The following is a 20,000-nucleotide window of genomic DNA, read 5'->3' as shown; positions in this document are numbered from 1 at the left end:
CTTCAAGTCTTTACTGAAGACTCATCTCTTCAGTACGTCCTATGGTTGAGTGGTCTGGCCCAGGGGTGTGAAGGTGAACGGAAAGGCACTGGAGCAACGAACCGCCCTTGCTGTCTCTACCTGGCCGGTTCCCACAGGAGCTGAGTCACTGGCTTACTGGTGTTCTTCCATGCCGTCCCTAGGAGGGGTGCGTCACTTGAGTGGGTTGAGTCACTGACGTGATCTTCCTGTTCGGTTTGGTGCCGTGAGGAGATCTTCGTGGGCTATACTCGGCCTTGTCTCAGGATGGTAAGTTGGTGGTTGAAGTTATCCCTCTAGTGGTGTGGGGGCTGTGCTTTGGCAAAGTGGGTGGGGTTATATCCTGCCTGGTTGGCCCTGTCCGGGGGTATCGTCGGATGGGGCCACAGTGTCTCCCGACCCCTCCTGTCTCAGCCACCAGTATTTATGCTGCAGTAGTTTATGTGTCGGGGGGCTAGGGTCAGTCTGTTATATGTGAAGTATTTCTCCTGTCTTAAGTATGCTCTCTCTAATTCTCTCATTCTCCCTCCCCTCCCGGAGGACCTGAGCCCTAGGACCATGCCCCAGGACTACCTGACATGATGACTCCTTGCTGTCCCCAGTCCACCTGACCGTGCTGCTGCTCCAGTTTCAACTGTTCTGCCTTATTATTATACGACCATGCTGGTCATTTATGAACATTTGAACATCTTGGCCATGTTCTGTTATAATCTCCACCCGGCACAGCCAGAAGAGGACTGGCCACCCCTCAGAGCCTGGTTTCTCTCTAGGTTTCTTCCTAGGTTCCTGCCTTTCTAGGAAGTTTTTCCTAGCCAATGTGCTTCAACACCTGCATTGCTTGCTGTTTGGGGTTTTAGGCTGGGTTTCTGTACAGCACTTTGGGACATCAGCTGATGTAAGAAGGGCAATATAAATAAATGTAATTGATTGATATGAATGTAATTGTCATGTTTGTATTCCTTCAATAGCTCATAAACAGAATAACATTTTGATGTCTTAGTGTACGTGGATTTTCTCGTTACAGAGTCGCCGTCATTTCATTTCAAATCGTGGCCAGATGTGACCTTCTACCATTGTATAGATTAGATTGGGAACTTGTATACATTTTGTTCCATTGTATTTTAGGCCAATCAGAGTGATGCTAATTAAACGATAGGGGTTATTGACATTTTGGATATATAATAATAATATAATGAATAGAATGAGTCAATCTTTTCATTGGGATTTAAATTGAAATAGTAGTCGGCTACACTAAATCTAGTCATCCTCGGAAAAGATTTGTGTCAATTTCGATTCTTTAGCTACAGTCTCCTTGACGTTGTCTCAATGGTTTTTAGACGTTTGGGACGACTCTATTACTTCCTTCCATCGTACCAGGAAAACTAAACCAAGCGCAGCAAAAAGTATTTGAAAATATTCAAACCAGATCTGTCTGGATCAGGTCCATTGATTGATTAATTGATTGATAGATAATGGTCGTGTTCCAGAACGTAGACGTTGCTGACTCCTGACAGATCTTACAACGCCTGGATAGGTATTTTAAGTATCAGATAACCAAATCATATGTTAAAGCAATTTGTCAGTCGATGAAGAGGCACGTAACCATTGGCTGTTGCGTGGTCTAGCCTTCGCTGTGGAACGTGCCCCCTATAAAAGGTCTCCAGCCCCTCACCCGTAGCTCTACAGCGTTGATAAGCTTGCCACACTTGTCACACTGGTCCCCTCGGGCCTCTGGGTAAGAGCAGAAGGGACATGTTCCCTCGACGAAGCGGTCGGCTAGAAAACGCTGGCACGCCTCGCAGCGTAGCTGCTCCACAATGTCTTCAAGTAGGAAGCCTCGCTCATGGAGACGCCAGAAGATGTTCTGGGCTATCCTGAGAGAGAGAGAGAGAGAGAGAGAGAGAGAGAGAGAGAGGAGAGAGAGAGATGGAGAGAGAGAGAGAGAGAGAGAGAGAGAGAGAGATGGAGAGAGAGAGGGAGAGAGACGGAGAGAGAGAGAGAGAGAGAGAGAGAGAGATGGAGAGAGAGAGAGAGATGGAGAGAGAGAGAGAGGATACTTATTCACAAATACAATTCAAAACACTTTCAAAGTTTTCAATCATCTGTACAAACCCCCTGAAGAAAATGAATCCACACTAATTCTCCACACAATAGTTTTGATGTGATCAATCCCTGTTTGAACAGCGGAAGAGGAAGCCGTGTTGCAGAACTCTTTAACATGTCTAGCTACCACACTCCCAGTGTGTTGCTAATGTACAGTACCAGTCAAAAGGTTTGGCTACCACACTCCCAGTGTGTTGCTAATGTACAGTACCAGTCAAAAGGTTTGGTTACCACACTCCCAGTGTGTTGCTAATGTACAGTACCAGTCAAAAGGTTTGGTTACCACACTCCCAGTGTGTTGCTAATGTACAGTACCAGTCAAAAGGTTTGGCTACCACACTCCCAGTGTGTTGCTAATGTACAGTACCAGTCAAAGGTTTGGCTACCACACTCCCAGTGTGTTGCTAATGTACAGTACCAGTCAAAAGGTTTGGTTACCACACTCCCAGTGTGTTGCTAATGTACAGTACCAGTCAAAAGGTTTGGTTACCACACTGTGTGTTGCTAATGTACAGTACCAGTCAAAAGGTTTGGCTACCACACTCCCAGTGTGTTGCTAATGTACAGTACCAGTCAAAAGGTTTGGCTACCACACTCCCAGTGTGTTGCTAATGTACAGTACCAGTCAAAAGGTTTGGCTACCACACTCCCAGTGTGTTGCTAATGTACAGTACCAGTCAAAAGGTTTGGCTACCACACTCCCAGTGTGTTGCTAATGTACAGTACCAGTCAAAGGTTTGGCTACCACACTCCCAGTGTGTTGCTAATGTACAGTACCAGTCAAAAGGTTTGGCTACCACACTCCCAGTGTGTTGCTAATGTACAGTACCAGTCAAAATGTTTGGTTACCACACTCTCAGTGTGTTGCTAATGTACAGTACCAGTCAAAAGGTTTGGTTACCACACTCCCAGTGTGTTGCTAATGTACAGTACCAGTCAAAAGGTTTGGCTACCACACTCCCAGTGTGTTGCTAATGTACAGTACCAGTCAAAAGGTTTGGCTACCACACTCCCAGTGTGTTGCTAATGTACAGTACCAGTCAAAAGGTTTAGCTACCACACTCCCAGTGTGTTGCTAATGTACAGTACCAGTCAAAGGTTTGGCTACCACACTCCCAGTGTGTTGCTAATGTACAGTACCAGTCAAAGGTTTGGCTACCACACTCCCAGTGTGTTGCTAATGTACAGTACCAGTCAAAAGGTTTGGCTACCACACTCCCAGTGTGTTGCTAATGTACAGTACCAGTCAAAATGTTTGGCTACCACACCCTCAGTGTGTTGCTAATGTACAGTACCAGTCAAAATGTTTGGTTACCACACTCTCAGTGTGTTGCTAATGTACAGTACCAGTCAAAGGTTTGGTTACCACACTCCCAGTGTGTTGCTAATGTACAGTACCAGTCAAAAGGTTTGGCTACCACACTCCCAGTGTGTTGCTAATGTACAGTACCAGTCAAAAGGTTTGGCTACCACACTCCCAGTGTGTTGCTAATGTACAGTACCAGTCAAAAGGTTTGGCTACCACACTCCCAGTGTGTTGCTAATGTACAGTACCAGTCAAAGGTTTGGCTACCACACTCCCAGTGTGTTGCTAATGTACAGTACCAGTCAAAAGGTTTGGCTACCACACTCCCAGTGTGTTGCTAATGTACAGTACCAGTCAAAATGTTTGGCTACCACACTCTCAGTGTGTTGCTAATGTACAGTACCAGTCAAAAGGTTTGGTTACCACACTCCCAGTGTGTTGCTAATGTACAGTACCAGTCAAAAGGTTTGGCTACCACACTCCCAGTGTGTTGCTAATGTACAGTACCAGTCAAAGGTTTGGCTACCACACTCCCAGTGTGTTGCTAATGTACAGTACCAGTCAAAAGGTTTAGCTACCACACTCCCAGTGTGTTGCTAATGTACAGTACCAGTCAAAAGGTTTGGCTACCACACTCCCAGTGTGTTGCTAATGTACAGTACCAGTCAAAGGTTTGGCTACCACACTCCCAGTGTGTTGCTAATGTACAGTACCAGTCAAAGGTTTGGCTACCACACTCCCAGTGTGTTGCTAATGTACAGTACCAGTCAAAGGTTTGGCTACCACACTCCCAGTGTGTTGCTAATGTACAGTACCAGTCAAAGGTTTGGCTACCACACTCCCAGTGTGTTGCTAATGTACAGTACCAGTCAAAAGGTTTGGCTACCACACTCCCAGTGTGTTGCTAATGTACAGTACCAGTCAAAAGGTTTGGCTACCACACTCCCAGTGTGTTGCTAATGTACAGTACCAGTCAAAGGTTTGGCTACCACACTCCCAGTGTGTTGCTAATGTACAGTACCAGTCAAAAGGTTTGGCTACCACACTCCCAGTGTGTTGCTAATGTACAGTACCAGTCAAAATGTTTGGTTACCACACTCTCAGTGTGTTGCTAATGTACAGTACCAGTCAAAAGGTTTGGTTACCACACTCCCAGTGTGTTGCTAATGTACAGTACCAGTCAAAAGGTTTGGCTACCACACTCCCAGTGTGTTGCTAATGTACAGTACCAGTCAAAGGTTTGGCTACCACACTCCCAGTGTGTTGCTAATGTACAGTACCAGTCAAAGGTTTAGCTACCACACTCCCAGTGTGTTGCTAATGTACAGTACCAGTCAAAAAGGTTTGGCTACCACACTCCCAGTGTGTTGCTAATGTACAGTACCAGTCAAAAGGTTTGGCTACCACACTCCCAGTGTGTTGCTAATGTACAGTACCAGTCAAAAGGTTTGGCTACCACACTCCCAGTGTGTTGCTAATGTACAGTACCAGTCAAAATGTTTGGCTACCACACTCTCAGTGTGTTGCTAATGTACAGTACCAGTCAAAATGTTTGGTTACCACACTCTCAGTGTGTTGCTAATGTACAGTACCAGTCAAAGGTTTGGTTACCACACTCCCAGTGTGTTGCTAATGTACAGTACCAGTCAAAAGGTTTGGCTACCACACTCCCAGTGTGTTGCTAATGTACAGTACCAGTCAAAAGGTTTGGCTACCACACTCCCAGTGTGTTGCTAATGTACAGTACCAGTCAAAGGTTTGGCTACCACACTCCCAGTGTGTTGCTAATGTACAGTACCAGTCAAAGGTTTGGCTACCACACTCCCAGTGTGTTGCTAATGTACAGTACCAGTCAAAAGGTTTGGCTACCACACTCCCAGTGTGTTGCTAATGTACAGTACCAGTCAAAATGTTTGGCTACCACACTCTCAGTGTGTTGCTAATGTACAGTACCAGTCAAAATGTTTGGTTACCACACTCTCAGTGTGTTGCTAATGTACAGTACCAGTCAAAAGGTTTGGTTACCACACTCCCAGTGTGTTGCTAATGTACAGTACCAGTCAAAGGTTTGGCTACCACACTCCCAGTGTGTTGCTAATGTACAGTACCAGTCAAAAGGTTTGGCTACCACACTCCCAGTGTGTTGCTAATGTACAGTACCAGTCAAAGGTTTAGCTACCACACTCCCAGTGTGTTGCTAATGTACAGTACCAGTCAAAAGGTTTGGCTACCACACTCCCAGTGTGTTGCTAATGTACAGTACCAGTCAAAGGTTTGGCTACCACACTCCCAGTGTGTTGCTAATGTACAGTACCAGTCAAAGGTTTGGCTACCACACTCCCAGTGTGTTGCTAATGTACAGTACCAGTCAAAGGTTTGGCTACCACACTCCCAGTGTGTTGCTAATGTACAGTACCAGTCAAAAGGTTTGGTTACCACACTCTGTGTGTTGCTAATGTACAGTACCAGTCAAAGGTTTGGCTACCACACTCTCAGTGTGTTGCTAATGTACAGTACCAGTCAAAGGTTTGGTTACCACACTCTGTGTGTTGCTAATGTACAGTACCAGTCAAAGGTTTGGCTACCACACTCCCAGTGTGTTGCTAATGTACAGTACCAGTTAAAGGTTTGGCTACCACACTCCCAGTGTGTTGCTAATGTACAGTACCAGTCAAAAGGTTTGGCTACCACACTCCCAGTGTGTTGCTAATGTACAGTACCAGTCAAAGGTTTGGCTACCACACTCCCAGTGTGTTGCTAATGTACAGTACCAGTCAAAGGTTTGGTTACCACACTCTGTGTGTTGCTAATGTACAGTACCAGTCAAAAGGTTTGGCTACCACACTCCCAGTGTGTTGCTAATGTACAGTACCAGTCAAAAGGTTTGGCTACCACACTCCCAGTGTGTTGCTAATGTACAGTACCAGTCAAAAGGTTTGGCTACCACACTCCCAGTGTGTTGCTAATGTACAGTACCAGTCAAAGGTTTTGGTTACCACACTCTGTGTGTTGCTAATGTACAGTACCAGTCAAAGGTTTGGCTACCACACTCCCAGTGTGTTGCTAATGTACAGTACCAGTCAAAAGTTTGGTTACCACACTCTGTGTGTTGCTAATGTACAGTACCAGTCAAAGGTTTGGCTACCACACTCTCAGTGTGTTGCTAATGTACAGTACCAGTCAAAGGTTTGGCTACCACACTCCCAGTGTGTTGCTAATGTACAGTACCAGTCAAAAGGTTTGGTTACCACACTCCCAGTGTGTTGCTAATGTACAGTACCAGTCAAAAGGTTTGGCTACCACACTCCCAGTGTGTTGCTAATGTACAGTACCAGTCAAAAGGTTTGGCTACCACACTCCCAGTGTGTTGCTAATGTACAGTACCAGTCAAAAGGTTTAGCTACCACACTCCCAGTGTGTTGCTAATGTACAGTACCAGTCAAAAGGTTTGGCTACCACACTCCCAGTGTGTTGCTAATGTACAGTACCAGTCAAAAGGTTTGGCTACCACACTCCCAGTGTGTTGCTAATGTACAGTACCAGTCAAAAGGTTTGGCTACCACACTCCCAGTGTGTTGCTAAAACAGTACCAGTCAAAATGTTTGGCTACCACACTCTCAGTGTGTTGCTAATGTACAGTACCAGTCAAAATGTTTGGTTACCACACTCTCAGTGTGTTGCTAATGTACAGTACCAGTCAAAAGGTTTGGTTACCACACTCCCAGTGTGTTGCTAATGTACAGTACCAGTCAAAAGGTTTGGCTACCACACTCCCAGTGTGTTGCTAATGTACAGTACCAGTCAAAAGGTTTGGCTACCACACTCCCAGTGTGTTGCTAATGTACAGTACCAGTCAAAGGTTTGGCTACCACACTCCCAGTGTGTTGCTAATGTACAGTACCAGTCAAAGGTTTGGCTACCACACTCCCAGTGTGTTGCTAATGTACAGTACCAGTCAAAAGGTTTGGCTACCACACTCCCAGTGTGTTGCTAATGTACAGTACCAGTCAAAATGTTTGGCTACCACACTCTCAGTGTGTTGCTAATGTACAGTACCAGTCAAAATGTTTGGTTACCACACTCTCAGTGTGTTGCTAATGTACAGTACCAGTCAAAAGGTTTGGTTACCACACTCCCAGTGTGTTGCTAATGTACAGTACCAGTCAAAGGTTTGGCTACCACACTCCCAGTGTGTTGCTAATGTACAGTACCAGTCAAAAGGTTTGGCTACCACACTCCCAGTGTGTTGCTAATGTACAGTACCAGTCAAAAGGTTTGGCTACCACACTCCCAGTGTGTTGCTAATGTACAGTACCAGTCAAAGGTTTGGCTACCACACTCCCAGTGTGTTGCTAATGTACAGTACCAGTCAAAAGGTTTGGCTACCACACTCCCAGTGTGTTGCTAATGTACAGTACCAGTCAAAAGGTTTGTTACCACACTCTGTGTGTTGCTAATGTACAGTACCAGTCAAAAGGTTTGGCTACCACACTCCCAGTGTGTTGCTAATGTACAGTACCAGTCAAAGGTTTGGCTACCACACTCCCAGTGTGTTGCTAATGTACAGTACCAGTCAAAGGTTTTGGTTACCACACTCTGTGTGTTGCTAATGTACAGTACCAGTCAAAAGGTTTGGCTACCACACTCCCAGTGTGTTGCTAATGTACAGTACCAGTCAAAAAGTTTGGTTACCACACTCTGTGTGTTGCTAATGTACAGTACCAGTCAAAAGGTTTGGCTACCACACTCTCAGTGTGTTGCTAATGTACAGTACCAGTCAAAGGTTTGGCTACCACACTCCCAGTGTGTTGCTAATGTACAGTACCAGTCAAAAGGTTTGGTTACCACACTCCCAGTGTGTTGCTAATGTACAGTACCAGTCAAAAGGTTTGGCTACCACACTCCCAGTGTGTTGCTAATGTACAGTACCAGTCAAAAGGTTTGGCTACCACACTCCCAGTGTGTTGCTAATGTACAGTACCAGTCAAAAGGTTTAGCTACCACACTCCCAGTGTGTTGCTAATGTACAGTACCAGTCAAAAGGTTTGGCTACCACACTCCCAGTGTGTTGCTAATGTACAGTACCAGTCAAAGGTTTGGCTACCACACTCCCAGTGTGTTGCTAATGTACAGTACCAGTCAAAAGGTTTGGCTACCACACTCCCAGTGTGTTGCTAATGTACAGTACCAGTCAAAATGTTTGGCTACCACACTCTCAGTGTGTTGCTAATGTACAGTACCAGTCAAAATGTTTGGTTACCACACTCTCAGTGTGTTGCTAATGTACAGTACCAGTCAAAAGGTTTGGTTACCACACTCCCCAGTGTGTTGCTAATGTACAGTACCAGTCAAAAGGTTTGGCTACCACACTCTCAGTGTGTTGCTAATGTACAGTACCAGTCAAAATGTTTGGTTACCACACTCTCAGTGTGTTGCTAATGTACAGTACCAGTCAAAAGGTTTGGTTACCACACTCCCAGTGTGTTGCTAATGTACAGTACCAGTCAAAAGGTTTGGCTACCACACTCCCAGTGTGTTGCTAATGTACAGTACCAGTCAAAAGGTTTGGCTACCACACTCCCAGTGTGTTGCTAATGTACAGTACCAGTCAAAGGTTTGGCTACCACACTCCCAGTGTGTTGCTAATGTACAGTACCAGTCAAAAGGTTTGGCTACCACACTCCCAGTGTGTTGCTAATGTACAGTACCAGTCAAAAGGTTTGGCTACCACACTCCCAGTGTGTTGCTAATGTACAGTACCAGTCAAAAGGTTTGGCTACCACACTCCCAGTGTGTTGCTAATGTACAGTACCAGTCAAAATGTTTGGCTACCACACTCTCAGTGTGTTGCTAATGTACAGTACCAGTCAAAATGTTTGGTTACCACACTCTCAGTGTGTTGCTAATGTACAGTACCAGTCAAAAGGTTTGGTTACCACACTCCCAGTGTGTTGCTAATGTACAGTACCAGTCAAAAGGTTTGGCTACCACACTCCCAGTGTGTTGCTAATGTACAGTACCAGTCAAAGGTTTGGCTACCACACTCCCAGTGTGTTGCTAATGTACAGTACCAGTCAAAAGGTTTGGCTACCACACTCCCAGTGTGTTGCTAATGTACAGTACCAGTCAAAATGTTTGGCTACCACACTCTCAGTGTGTTGCTAATGTACAGTACCAGTCAAAATGTTTGGTTACCACACTCTCAGTGTGTTGCTAATGTACAGTACCAGTCAAAAGGTTTGGTTACCACACTCCCAGTGTGTTGCTAATGTACAGTACCAGTCAAAAGGTTTGGCTACCACACTCCCAGTGTGTTGCTAATGTACAGTACCAGTCAAAAGGTTTGGCTACCACACTCCCAGTGTGTTGCTAATGTACAGTACCAGTCAAAAGGTTTAGCTACCACACTCCCAGTGTGTTGCTAATGTACAGTACCAGTCAAAAGGTTTGGCTACCACACTCCCAGTGTGTTGCTAATGTACAGTACCAGTCAAAAGGTTTGGCTACCACACTCCCAGTGTGTTGCTAATGTACAGTACCAGTCAAAAGGTTTGGCTACCACACTCCCAGTGTGTTGCTAATGTACAGTACCAGTCAAAAGGTTTGGCTACCACACTCCCAGTGTGTTGCTAATGTACAGTACCAGTCAAAAGGTTTGGTTACCACACTCTGTGTGTTGCTAATGTACAGTACCAGTCAAAAGGTTTGGCTACCACACTCTCAGTGTGTTGCTAATGTACAGTACCAGTCAAAAGGTTTGGTTACCACACTCTGTGTGTTGCTAATGTACAGTACCAGTCAAAGGTTTGGCTACCACACTCCCAGTGTGTTGCTAATGTACAGTACCAGTCAAAGGTTTGGCTACCACACTCCCAGTGTGTTGCTAATGTACAGTACCAGTCAAAGGTTTGGCTACCACACTCCCAGTGTGTTGCTAATGTACAGTACCAGTCAAAGGTTTGGCTACCACACTCCCAGTGTGTTGCTAATGTACAGTACCAGTCAAAAGGTTTGGTTACCACACTCTGTGTGTTGCTAATGTACAGTACCAGTCAAAGGTTTGGCTACCACACTCCCAGTGTGTTGCTAATGTACAGTACCAGTCAAAAGGTTTGGCTACCACACTCCCAGTGTGTTGCTAATGTACAGTACCAGTCAAAGGTTTGGCTACCACACTCCCAGTGTGTTGCTAATGTACAGTACCAGTCAAAAGGTTTGGTTACCACACTCTGTGTGTTGCTAATGTACAGTACCAGTCAAAGGTTTGGCTACCACACTCCCAGTGTGTTGCTAATGTACAGTACCAGTCAAAAGTTTGGTTACCACACTCTGTGTGTTGCTAATGTACAGTACCAGTCAAAGGTTTGGCTACCACACTCTCAGTGTGTTGCTAATGTACAGTACCAGTCAAAAGGTTTGGCTACCACACTCCCAGTGTGTTGCTAATGTACAGTACCAGTCAAAAGGTTTGGTTACCACACTCTGTGTGTTGCTAATGTACAGTACCAGTCAAAAGGTTTGGCTACCACACTCTCAGTGTGTTGCTAATGTACAGTACCAGTCAAAGGTTTGGCTACCACACTCCCAGTGTGTTGCTAATGTACAGTACCAGTCAAAAGGTTTGGCTACCACACTCCCAGTGTGTTGCTAATGTACAGTACCAGTCAAAAGGTTTGGCTACCACACTCCCAGTGTGTTGCTAATGTACAGTACCAGTCAAAAGGTTTGGTTACCACACTCTGTGTGTTGCTAATGTACAGTACCAGTCAAAGGTTTGGCTACCACACTCCCAGTGTGTTGCTAATGTACAGTACCAGTCAAAAAGTTTGGTTACCACACTCTGTGTGTTGCTAATGTACAGTACCAGTCAAAAGGTTTGGCTACCACACTCTCAGTGTGTTGCTAATGTACAGTACCAGTCAAAAGGTTTGGCTACCACACTCCCAGTGTGTTGCTAATGTACAGTACCAGTCAAAAGGTTTGGTTACCACACTCTGTGTGTTGCTAATGTACAGTACCAGTCAAAAGGTTTGGCTACCACACTCTCAGTGTGTTGCTAATGTACAGTACCAGTCAAAAGGTTTGGCTACCACACTCCCAGTGTGTTGCTAATGTACAGTACCAGTCAAAAGGTTTGGACACACCTACTCATTCAAAGGTTTCTCTTTATTTTTTTACTATTTTCTACATTGTAGAATAATAGTGAAGACATCATAACTATGAAATAACACATATGGAATCGCAGTAACCAAAAAAAGTGTTTAAACTAATCAAAATATATTTTATATGTGAGATTCTTCAAAGTAGCCACCCTTTGCCTTGATGACAGCGGTGCACACTCTTGGCATTCTCTCAACCAGCTTCATGGTTGAGTCACCTAGAATGCATTTCAATTAACAGGTGTACCTTGATAAAATACATTTCTTTCTTAATGTGTTTGAGACAATCAGTTGTGCTGTGACAAGGTAGGGGTGGAAGATGGCCCTATTTGGTCAAATACCAAGTCCATAATATGACAAGAACAACTCCATACCCCACCTTCGCCCTCAGAACGGGGCAGCAGGGTAGCCTAGTGGTTAGAGTGTAGAGGTGGCAGGGTAGCCTAGTGGTTAGAGCATTGGACTAGTAACCGGAAGGTTGCAAGTTCAAATCCCCGAACTGACAAATCTGTCGTTCTGCCCCTGAACAGGCAGTTAACCCACAGTTCCTAGGCCGTCATTGAAAATAAGAATTTGTTCTTAACTGACTTGCCTAGTTAAATAAAAGGCAAAATAAAATAAAAGAACAGCCAACAGTTCTTGACCCAAACCAGTGTGTCTGGCACCTACTACCACACCCTGTTTAAAGACACTTCCATGTTTTGTCTTAACATTCACCCTCTGAATGGCACACAGACACAATACATGTCTCAAGGGTTAAAAGTCCTTCTTTAACTTGTCTCCTCCCCTTCATCTACATGTCTCCTCCCCTTCATCTACATGTCCCCTCCCCCTCATCTACATGTCTCCTCCCCTTCATCTACATGTCTCCTCCCCTTCATCTACACTGATTGAAGAGGATTTAACAAGTGACATCAATAAGGAATCATAGCTTTCACCTGGATTCACCTGGTCAGTCTGTATGATGGAAAGAGCAGGTGTTCCTAATGTTTTAGATCAGGTGCTGAATCCTCCTACATAATCCAAAGAATAAGCAGAACTTTAACATGAAATTCTACCACCGCTACTCACTCAGTCTGTTTCTTTGTGGTGGTGCGGCCAAAGAAGTCGAAGTCCACCTGGAACCACTGGTAGATGGAGGCGTGGACAGCATGGTACTTGTCGCAGATCTGCTGGGCTGTCAGACCTTCCTCACGGGCCTTGTTCTCTGTAGCTGTACCGTACTCATCAGTCCCACACACATACAGTACATTCCAACCACGCAGACGACCATACCTGGGAGAGACAGAGAGACATGAAATTAATGCGTAAGTGAGAAACAGAGAGGAGATACAGTAGGGTAGTGTACAGTACAGTATAGTAGGGTAGAGTACAGTATTATAGGGTAGTGTACAGTATAGTAGGGTAGTGTACAGTATAGTAGGGTAGTGTACAGTACAGTATAGTAGGGTAGTGTACAGTATAGTAGGGTAGTGTACAGTATAGTAGGGTAGTGTACAGTACAGTATGGTAGGGTAGAGTACAGTATAGTAGGGTAGTGTACAGTATTATAGGGTAGTGTACAGTATTATAGGGTAGTGTACAGTATAGTAGGGTAGTGTACAGTATAGTAGGGTCGTGTACAGTATAGTAGGGTCGTGTACAGTATAGTAGGGTAGTGTACAGTATTATAGGGTAGTGTACAGTATTATAGGGTAGTGTACAGTATAGTAGGGTAGTGTACAGTATAGTAGGGTAGTGTACAGTATTATAGGGTAGTGTACAGTACAGTATAGTAGGGTAGTGTACAGTATTATAGGGTAGTGTACAGTATTATAGGGTAGTGTACAGTATAGTAGGGTCGTGTACAGTATAGTAGGGTCGTGTACAGTATAGTAGGGTCGTGTACAGTATAGTAGGGTAGTGTACAGTATTATAGGGTAGTGTACAGTATTATAGGGTAGTGTACAGTATAGTAGGGTAGTGTACAGTATAGTAGGGTAGTGTACAGTATTATAGGGTAGTGTACAGTACAGTATAGTAGGGTAGTGTACAGTATTATAGGGTAGTGTACAGTATTATAGGGTAGTGTACAGTATAGTAGGGTAGTGTACAGTATAGTAGGGTAGTGTACAGTACAGTATAGTAGGGTAGTGTACAGTACAGTATAGTAGGGTAGAGTACAGTATAGTAGGGTAGTGTACAGTATTATAGGGTAGTGTACAGTATAGTAGGGTAGTGTACAGTACAGTATAGTAGTGTAGTGTACAGTATAGTAGGGTAGTGTACAGTATAGTAGGGTAGTGTACAGTATAGTAGGGTAGAGTACAGTATAGTAGGGTAGAGTACAGTATTATAGGGTAGTGTACAGTACAGTATTATAGGGTAGTGTACAGTATAGTAGGGTAGTGTACAGTATAGTAGGGTACAGTATAGTAGGGTAAGGTAGGGTACAGTATAGTAGGGTAGTGTACAGTATAGTAGGGTAAGGTAGGGTACAGTATAGTATGGTAGGGTAGTGTACAGTATAGTAGGGTAGTGTACAGTATAGTAGTGTAGTGTACAGTATAGTAGGGTAGGGTACAGTATAGTAGTGTACAGTATAGTAGGGTAGGTTACAGTATAGTAGGGTACAGTATAGTAGGGTAGTGTACAGTATAGTAGGGTAGGGTACAGTATAGTAGGGTAGGGTACAGTATAGTAGGGTACAGTATAGTAGGGTAGGGTACAGTATAGTAGTGTACAGTAGGGTAGTGTACAGTATAGTAGGGTAGTGTACAGTATAGTAGGGTAGTGTACAGTATTATAGGGTAGTGTACAGTATTATAGGGTAGTGTACAGTATAGTAGGGTAGTGTACAGTATTATAGGGTAGTGTACAGTATTATAGGGTAGTGTACAGTACAGTAGGGTAGTGTACAGTACAGTATAGTAGTGTAGTGTACAGTATAGTAGGGTAGTGTACAGTATAGTAGTGTACAGTATAGTAGGGTAGTGTACAGTACAGTATAGTAGGGTAGAGTACAGTATAGTAGGGTAGAGTACAGTATTATAGGGTAGTGTACAGTATTATAGGGTAGTGTACAGTATAGTAGGGTAGTGTACAGTATAGTAGGGTAGTGTACAGTATAGTAGGGTAGTGTACAGTATAGTAGGGTCTTGTACAGTATAGTAGGGTAGTGTACAGTATAGTAGGGTAGTGTACAGTACAGTATAGTAGGGTAGTGTACAGTACAGTATAGTAGGGTAGAGTACAGTATAGTAGGGTAGTGTACAGTATTATAGGGTAGTGTACAGTACAGTAGGGTAGTGTACAGTATAGTAGGGTAGTGTACAGTATAGTAGGGTAGTGTACAGTATAGTAGGGTAGTGTACAGTACAGTATAGTAGGGTAGAGTACAGTATAGTAGGGTAGAGTACAGTATTATAGGGTAGTGTACAGTACAGTATTATAGGGTAGTGTACAGTATAGTAGGGTAGTGTACAGTATAGTAGGGTACAGTATAGTAGGGTAAGGTAGGGTACAGTATAGTATGGTAGGGTAGTGTACAGTATAGTAGGGTAGTGTACAGTATAGTAGTGTAGTGTACAGTATAGTAGGGTAGGGTACAGTATAGTAGTGTACAGTATAGTAGGGTAGGGTACAGTATAGTAGGGTACAGTATAGTAGGGTAGTGTACAGTATAGTAGGGTAGGGTACAGTATAGTAGGGTAGGGTACAGTATAGTAGGGTAGGGTACAGTATAGTAGGGTAGGGTACAGTATAGTAGTGTACAGTAGGGTAGTGTACAGTATAGTAGGGTAGTGTACAGTATAGTAGGGTAGTGTACAGTATAGTAGGGTAGTGTAGTGTACAGTATATAGTATAGTATGGTAGTGTACAGTATAGTAGTGTAGAGTATAGTAGTGTACAGTATAGTAGTGTAGTGTACAGTATAGTAGGGTAGAGTATAGTATAGTAGGGTAGTGTACAGTATAGTAGGGTAGGGTACATTATAGTAGTGTACAGTATAGTAGTGTACAGTATAGTAGGGTAGTGTACAGTATATAGTATAGTAGGGTAGTGTACAGTATAGTAGGGTAGTGTAGTGTACAGTATATAGTACAGTATAGTAGTGTACAGTATAGTAAAGTAGTGTACAGTATAGTAGTGTACAGTATAGTAAAGTAGTGTACAGTATAGTAGGGTACAGTATGGTAGTGTAGAGTACAGTATAGTAGGGTAGTGTAAAATAGGGTAGTGTAGTGTATAGTAGGGTAGTGTAGTGTATATTAGGGTAGTGTAGTGTATAGTAGTGTACAGTAGTGTAGTGTACAGTATAGTAGGGTAGTGTACAGTGTAGTAGTGTACAGTATATCAGGGTAGTGTACAGTATAGTAGGGTAGTGTACAGTAGGGTAGTGCAATGTACAGTAGGGTAATGTACAGTACAGTAGGGTAGGGTAATGTACAGTAGGGTAATGTACAGTAGGGTAGTGTACAGTACAGTAGGGTAGTGTACAGTATAGTAGTGTACAGTATAGTAGTGTACAGTACAGTAGGGTAGTGTACAGTACAGTAGTGTACAGTAGGGTAGTGTACAGTATTATAGGGTAGTGTACAGTACAGTAGTGTACAGTAGGGTAGTGTACAGTAGGGTAGGGTACAGTAGAGTAGTGTACAGTAGGGTAGTGTACAGTAGGGTAGTGTACAGTAGGGTAGGGTAGTGTACAGTAGGGTAGTGTACAGTACAGTAGGGTAGTGTACAGTACAGTAGGGTAGTGTACAGTACAGTAGGGTAGGGTACAGTAGGGTAGGGTAGAATAGGGTGCAGTATAGTAGGGTAGTGTACAGTATAGTAGGGTAGGGTAGAGTAGGGTGCAGTATAGTAGGGTAGTGTACAGTATAGTAGGGTAGTGTACAGTAGGGTAGTGTACAGTAGGGTAGGGTAGAGTAGGGTGCAGTATAGTAGGGTAGTGTACAGTAGAGTAGGGTAGGGTAGAGTAGGGTAGTGTACAGTAGGGTAGTGTAGTGTACAGTAGGGTAGTGTACAGTAGAGTAGTGTACAGTAGGGTAGTGTACAGTAGAGTAGGGTAGTGTACAGTAGAGTAGGGTAGGGTACAGTAGGGTAGTGTAGGGTACAGTAGGGTAGGGTACAGTAGGGTAGTGTAGTGTACAGTAGGGTAGTGTACAGTAGGGTAGGGTAGTGTACAGTAGGGTAGTGTAGAGTAGGATAGAGTAGTGTACAGTATAGTAGAGTAGGGTAGTGTACAGTACAGTATAGTAGGGTAGTGTACAGTATAGTAGGGTAGTGTACAGTAGGGTAGGGTAGTGTACAGTAGGGTAGGGTAGTGTACAGTAGGGTAGAGTAGTGTACAGTAGAGTAGGGTAGTGTACAGTAGGGTAGGGTACAGTAGGGTAGTGTACAGTAGGGTAGGGTAGTGTACAGTAGGGTAGTGTAGAGTAGGATAGAGTAGTGTACAGTAGAGTAGGGTAGTGTACAGTATAGTACAGTAGGGTAGTGTACAGTATAGTACAGTAGGGTAGTGTACAGTAGTGTACAGTAGGGTAGTGTACAGTAGGGTAGTGTACAGTATAGTAGGGTAGTGTACAGTAGTGTACAGTAGAGTAGGGTAGTGTACAGTAGAGTAGGGTAGTGTACAGTAGGGTAGGGTACAGTATAGTAGTGTAGGGTACAGTAGGGTACAGTACAGTAGGGTAGTGTACAGTATAGTAGGGTAGTGTACAGTATAGTAGGGTAGAGTAGAGTAGGGTAGTGTACAGTAGGGTAGTGTACAGTAGGGTAGTGTACAGTAGGTTAGGGTAGAGTAGGGTGCAGTATAGTAGGGTAGTGTACAGTAGAGTAGGGTAGGGTAGAGTAGGGTAGTGTACAGTAGGGTAGTGTACAGTAGGGTAGTGTACAGTAGGGTAGGGTAGTGTACAGTAGAGTAGGGTAGGGTACAGTAGGGTAGTGTAGGGTACAGTAGGGTAGTGTAGTGTACAGTAGGGTAGTGTACAGTAGGGTAGGGTAGTGTACAGTAGGGTAGTGTAGAGTAGGATAGAGTAGTGTACAGTATAGTAGAGTAGGGTAGTGTACAGTACAGTATAGTAGGGTAGTGTACAGTATAGTAGGGTAGTGTACAGTAGGGTAGGGTAGTGTACAGTAGGGTAGGGTAGTGTACAGTAGAGTAGGGTAGTGTACAGTAGGGTAGGGTACAGTATAGTAGTGTAGGGTACAGTAGGGTAGTGTACAGTAGGGTAGGGTAGTGTACAGTAGGGTAGTGTAGAGTAGGATAGAGTAGTGTACAGTAGAGTAGGGTAGGGTACAGTATAGTACAGTAGGGTAGTGTACAGTATAGTACAGTAGGGTAGTGTACAGTATAGTACAGTAGGGTAGTGTACAGTAGGGTAGTGTACAGTATAGTAGGGTAGTGTACAGTAGGATAGAGTAGTGTACAGTATAGTAGGGTAGTGTACAGTAGAGTAGGGTAGTGTACAGTAGGGTAGGGTACAGTATAGTAGTGTAGGGTACAGTAGGGTACAGTACAGTAGGGTAGTGTACAGTATAGTAGGGTAGTGTACAGTATAGTAGGGTAGTGTACAGTATAGTAGGGTAGTGTACAGTAGAGTAGGGTAGGGTAGAGTAGGGTAGTGTACAGTAGAGTAGGGTAGTGTATAGTAGAGTAGGGTAGGGTACAGTAGGGTAGTGTGTTATCTACCTGGCAAAGACGTCAGCGCTGAGCACACAGCCGATGATGTTGCCCAGATGAGGGACGTTGTTAACATAAGGCAAGGCACTGGTCACTAGGACGTTCCTCTTGCCCTCCTGAGGAAGACTGGTAAGAAAACAGCCCATCAGAAAGACACTTACAGCATTCCCTCATTTTTTGTTCTTAACTGACTTGCCTAGTTAAATAAAATAAATAATAAAGAACAATATAGGGACTTATTGGGTTCGTGCAGACAGTGGCAAGTCAAATTCAAGGGCTTTCAAGCACTAATATATTTTCAGGGACCATTAACTATTACAAATTGATTATATGCAATTATTTCTAGTCTCCACCAGATGGCAGTAGATTGTCACAACCTCATGGGAAAAACAAAACATTGTATTCATCGCTAACTTACAAGTTCTACTCAATAATACGTTGTTTCACGGTCAACTGAGTTTATTTTCAGCAAACTTAAACATGTGTAAATATTTGGATGAACACAACAAGATTCAACAACTGAGACATAAACTGAACAAGTTCCACAGACATGTGACTAACAGAAATTGAATAATGTGTCCCTGAACAAAGGAAGGGGGTTAAAATCAAAAGTAACAGTGAGTATCTGGTGTGGCCACCAGCTGCATTAAGTACTGCAGTGCATCTTCTGCTCATGGACTGCACCAGATTTGCCAGTTCTTGCTGTGAGATGTTACCTCACTCTTCCACCAAGGCACCTGCAAGTTCCCAGACATTTCTGGGGGGAATGGCCCTAGCCCTCACCCTCCGATCCAACTGGTCCCAGACGTGCTCAGTGGGATTGAGATCCGGGCTCTTCGCTGGCTATGGCAGAACACTGACATTCCTGTCTTGCAGGAAATCACACACAGAACGAGCAGTATGGCTGGTGGAATTGTCATGCTGGAGGGTCATGTCAGGATGAGCCTGCAGGAAGGGTACCACATGAGGGAGAAGGATGTCATCCCTGTAACACACAGCGTTGAGATAGCTTGTTGTCATTGCAGGCACAGTCCCGATGATGCTGTGACACACCGCCCCAGACCATGACTGACCCTCCACCTCCAAATCGATCCCGCTCCAGAGTACAGGCCTCGGTGTAACGCTCATTCCTTCGACGATAAACGCGAAACCGACCATCACACCTGGCGACTCGTCAGTGAAGAGCACTTTCTGCCTGTACTGTCTGGTCCAGCGACGGTGGGTTTGTGCCCATAGGTAACAACGTTGCCGATGATGTCTGGTGAGGACCTGCCTTACAACAGGCCTACAAGCCCTCCGTCCAGCCTCCCTCAGCCTATTTGAGGACAGTCTGAGCACTGATGGAGGGATTGTGCGTTCCTGGTGTAACTTGGGCAGTTGTTGTTACTATCCTGTACCTGTCCTGCAGGTGTGATGTTCGGATGTACCGATCCTGTGCAGGTGATGTTACACGTGGTCTGCCACAGCGAGGACGATCAGTCTCCCTGTAGCGCTGTCTTAGGCGTCTCACAGTACGGACATTGGAATTTATTGCCCTGGCCACATCTGCAGTCCTCATGCCTCCTTGCAGCATGCCTAAGGCAAGTTCACACAGATGAGCAGGGACCCTGGGAATCTTTCTTTTGGTGTTTTTCAGAGTCAGTAGAAAGGCCTCTTTAGTGTCCTAAGTTTTCATAAATGTGACCTTAATTGCCTACCGTCTGTAAGCTGTTAGTGTCTTAACGACCGTTCCACAGGTGCATGTTCA

At 44.3% G+C, this 20,000-nt stretch overlaps 1 protein-coding gene across 1 annotated transcript in view; it reads right to left on the bottom strand.

The window, feature by feature from the left end:
* The window catches only part of mars1 (methionyl-tRNA synthetase 1), a 62,434-nt gene that overhangs the window by 27,256 nt on the left and 15,178 nt on the right, over nucleotides 1-20,000 (bottom strand). The window contains exons 8-10 of the mRNA XM_065002052.1: nucleotides 18,263-18,379; nucleotides 12,658-12,861; nucleotides 1,691-1,892 (exon numbers count right to left, since the gene is read on the bottom strand). Coding sequence (XP_064858124.1) covers nucleotides 1,691-1,892; nucleotides 12,658-12,861; nucleotides 18,263-18,379 — 523 coding nt within the window. The remainder of the gene's footprint in view (nucleotides 1-1,690; nucleotides 1,893-12,657; nucleotides 12,862-18,262; nucleotides 18,380-20,000) is intronic.

This window comes from Oncorhynchus nerka, linkage group LG15 (genome assembly GCF_034236695.1).
Source record: "Oncorhynchus nerka isolate Pitt River linkage group LG15, Oner_Uvic_2.0, whole genome shotgun sequence".
NCBI lineage: Eukaryota > Metazoa > Chordata > Actinopteri > Salmoniformes > Salmonidae > Oncorhynchus > Oncorhynchus nerka.
The sequence above is the reverse complement of the archived record's forward strand: the minus strand, read 5'-3'. Positions and strand labels throughout refer to the sequence as shown.